The sequence below is a fragment of the Vombatus ursinus genome, unplaced genomic scaffold (assembly GCF_900497805.2).
Source record: "Vombatus ursinus unplaced genomic scaffold, bare-nosed wombat genome assembly UNPS02012758.1, whole genome shotgun sequence".
Taxonomy (NCBI): domain Eukaryota; kingdom Metazoa; phylum Chordata; class Mammalia; order Diprotodontia; family Vombatidae; genus Vombatus; species Vombatus ursinus.
In genome coordinates this window covers 1,386,938-1,389,445 of record NW_020952536.1, presented here as the reverse complement: position 1 = coordinate 1,389,445, position 2,508 = coordinate 1,386,938, and the positions used below count along the sequence as shown (strand labels likewise).

Here is a 2,508-nt window from a genome sequence, read left to right as displayed (position 1 = left end):
TGTGACCCCTGGCTCTGGCTCAGACCTGGCCAAGGCCACCCTCCAGGACTAATTTCTACAGCCACCATTCCCCCGCCACGGCTGTGCCCCTTCTCCATCCCCCACAGGAGCTCACATCCGGGGCTGGCGCCTGGAACACGAAGGGGGGCACCTTGTAAGCCATCAGGTCCCCTCGGGGCCGCCCACTGTACCCACCAGCCACCAGCAGGACACTGCCCCCCAGCACAGCTGCCACGTGGGAATACCGGCCCCCAGGGGGTGCTGCTCGGCCTGGGGGGACAAGGGAGGAGGGCGAGGTCGGGAGCTGCCCCCGCCCCCCCATCCTCCAAGGCTGGGCCCCAGCCACCACCTTCAGGGAGCCCTTAGGCCTTGGTCCTCAGCTCTGAGTCAGGACAGAGCATGCAGGGTGGGGGGTGGGGGTGGGGTCAGACTGAGGCTTCCTGAGGGATACTGAGTGGGGAGAGGGCCTGAGAAGCATTGGCTACCTTCAGGGGTCCCTGGAGGAGCCAGCTCAGCTCCTGACACCCACTGGTGGCAGCCAAGATGGTAGAAGAAGATGCCATCTTCATAACATTTCTCCTCCTGGTAGTGAGTGTGCACGTTGCCACCTGAGAACCAAGGTGGGGGAAGAGAGATGAGGCACATCTGGGGGGAGTCAGGTACGTATGGGAGAGGGCATACCTGGAAAGAGTGGGAGGGGTCAGGCACCCCTGGAGAGGATGGGGGGAGGGGTCAGGCACCCCTGGAGGGAATTAGGCAAGAAGGGCTTGAGAAGCCGGATAGACAGGCACTGGAGGAGCCCCCGGGCCAGCTACAAGCCCAAATGCTGGAGGGTTGGGAATGCCCTCACCATAGACCACCATGTAGTTGCCAAGGACACTGGCCGTGTGGAAGGCTCGCTCACGGGGCCCCCGCTGACCGTCCCGGCCACGCAAGGAGGTCCACATACGCAGGTCCACGTGGAAGAGCTCAGTAGAATTCACTCGTACGGAGAACCTAGAGGGTGAAGAGAGTTGGGACAAGCGGGGTGGGGTCTCGAGTGGATGCCTGGGGGGCCGAGATGGGGGAAGAAGGGGTGCCGCCCTGGGCCACTCACCGGGCCGTGGAAGGCCTGTGGCCCCCATAGACGAGCAGAGCCCGAGATGGCGGGTGGAAGATCATGGAATGCCCAGTGGCAGCTGGGGGCCGGCCGCCTGCCGGCTGTACCTCCTCCCAGTGGCCTCGGCCCCACCCAGGCCCCTCCAGGCGAAAGCGGAAGAGGCCCGAAGAGAAGAGGTCATGCTGCGTGCGGCCCCCAAAGATATATAGCCAAGAGTCGTCCACCAGGGCAGCAGCATGTCCGGCCAGGCCTGGGGGGCCCGAGGAGGGGGGGGCCAGCAGCTCCCAGTGGCCCCCTGCTTGCGGGCTGAAGGCCCACACGTCGCTGGTCAGCGAGCCATCAGCCAGCTCCCCACCCATGAGCACCAGGGAGCCAGCCCAGGCCACGGCCACGTGGGAATGACGGGCAGCCTGATGGGGAGACAAGGTCCAGCCTCAGAGACGGGGCTTGTGTAGAGAACAGGGGGAAGCAGGCAGGGAGACCAGGATGGGTAGAGGCAAAGGGCACGCAGAGTGAGGAGAGAGCGAGGGCGGGCACGGGCAGGGCGGGGGAGCACGCCCACTCGGGGTCCTCACCGGGCCCGGGCTCAGGTCCCACCGCTCCCAGGCGTTGGCAGAGAAGTTGTATAGAACGAGATCACCCAGCGCTGAGTTCAGGTCCTGACCTGGGAGGGGCGAGAGGGGCAGGAGGCTAGGTTGGGCACAGAGGCCAGGTTGGGCAGCCCTGCCCTCGCCCGGCCCGCCGCTCCTCAGACCCTGCCTGCACCTCCAAAGACAGCGAGCAGCCCCGGAGGCGAGAGGAAGGCGCCGGCAGCCCCGATGCGGGCCGGGAAGGCGGCATCCTTGGCGCTCACGTTGTGCCACCAGCCAGCCCCCTGGTTCTCCCACAGCCGCAGGTCACAGGCACGGCCCAGGAAGCCAGGCTCACAGCGGCAGGGGCCTGCCTCCTGTGGGGAGACCGAGGTCAGAGGACGACGCAGCTGGGACCAAGAGCGAGGCAAGACTGGGACGTGGGGGGACGGTCAACTCAAGGTGGACACAGCAAGCCGGGCTCGAGGACCACAGCTTGGGCCAGAGAGGAGGCCGGGGAAGCGTCCTCACCGAGGCACAGGTGCCGTGCTCGTGGCAGTAGGTGGAGCAATCCTGGAGGGCACAGGCAGGGCCACCCCAGCCGGGCTCACAGGTGCACAGGCCCGAGGGCTCACACAGGCCCCGGCCCGAACAGCCGCCAGGGCACAGCGAGAAGGAGAATGAGGCGTTGAAGCCCAACAGGTTGTAGTTGGCATCAGAGAAGAGGTGAAGCAGCATCTGCCAGGGGCGAGAAGAGCCAGAGCTGGGAGAGAGCGGGCACCCTGCGAGGAGGCAGGGCAGGGGAGGGGCCAGGCGGGGGAGAGGAGGGCCAGGAGGGGG

At 66.6% G+C, this 2,508-nt stretch overlaps 1 protein-coding gene across 1 annotated transcript in view; it reads right to left on the bottom strand.

Annotated features, from left to right (window-relative positions):
* Positions 1 to 55: 55 nt before the first annotated feature.
* Positions 56 to 2,508, bottom strand: part of MEGF8 (multiple EGF like domains 8) — a 7,930-nt gene continuing 5,477 nt past the window's right edge. Inside the window, exons 2-8 of the mRNA XM_027858204.1 lie at positions 2,200 to 2,431; positions 1,865 to 2,045; positions 1,675 to 1,763; positions 1,097 to 1,509; positions 851 to 996; positions 486 to 608; positions 56 to 270 (exon numbers count right to left, since the gene is read on the bottom strand). Of these exons, the coding sequence (XP_027714005.1) occupies positions 56 to 270; positions 486 to 608; positions 851 to 996; positions 1,097 to 1,509; positions 1,675 to 1,763; positions 1,865 to 2,045; positions 2,200 to 2,431 (1,399 nt within the window). The remainder of the gene's footprint in view (positions 271 to 485; positions 609 to 850; positions 997 to 1,096; positions 1,510 to 1,674; positions 1,764 to 1,864; positions 2,046 to 2,199; positions 2,432 to 2,508) is intronic.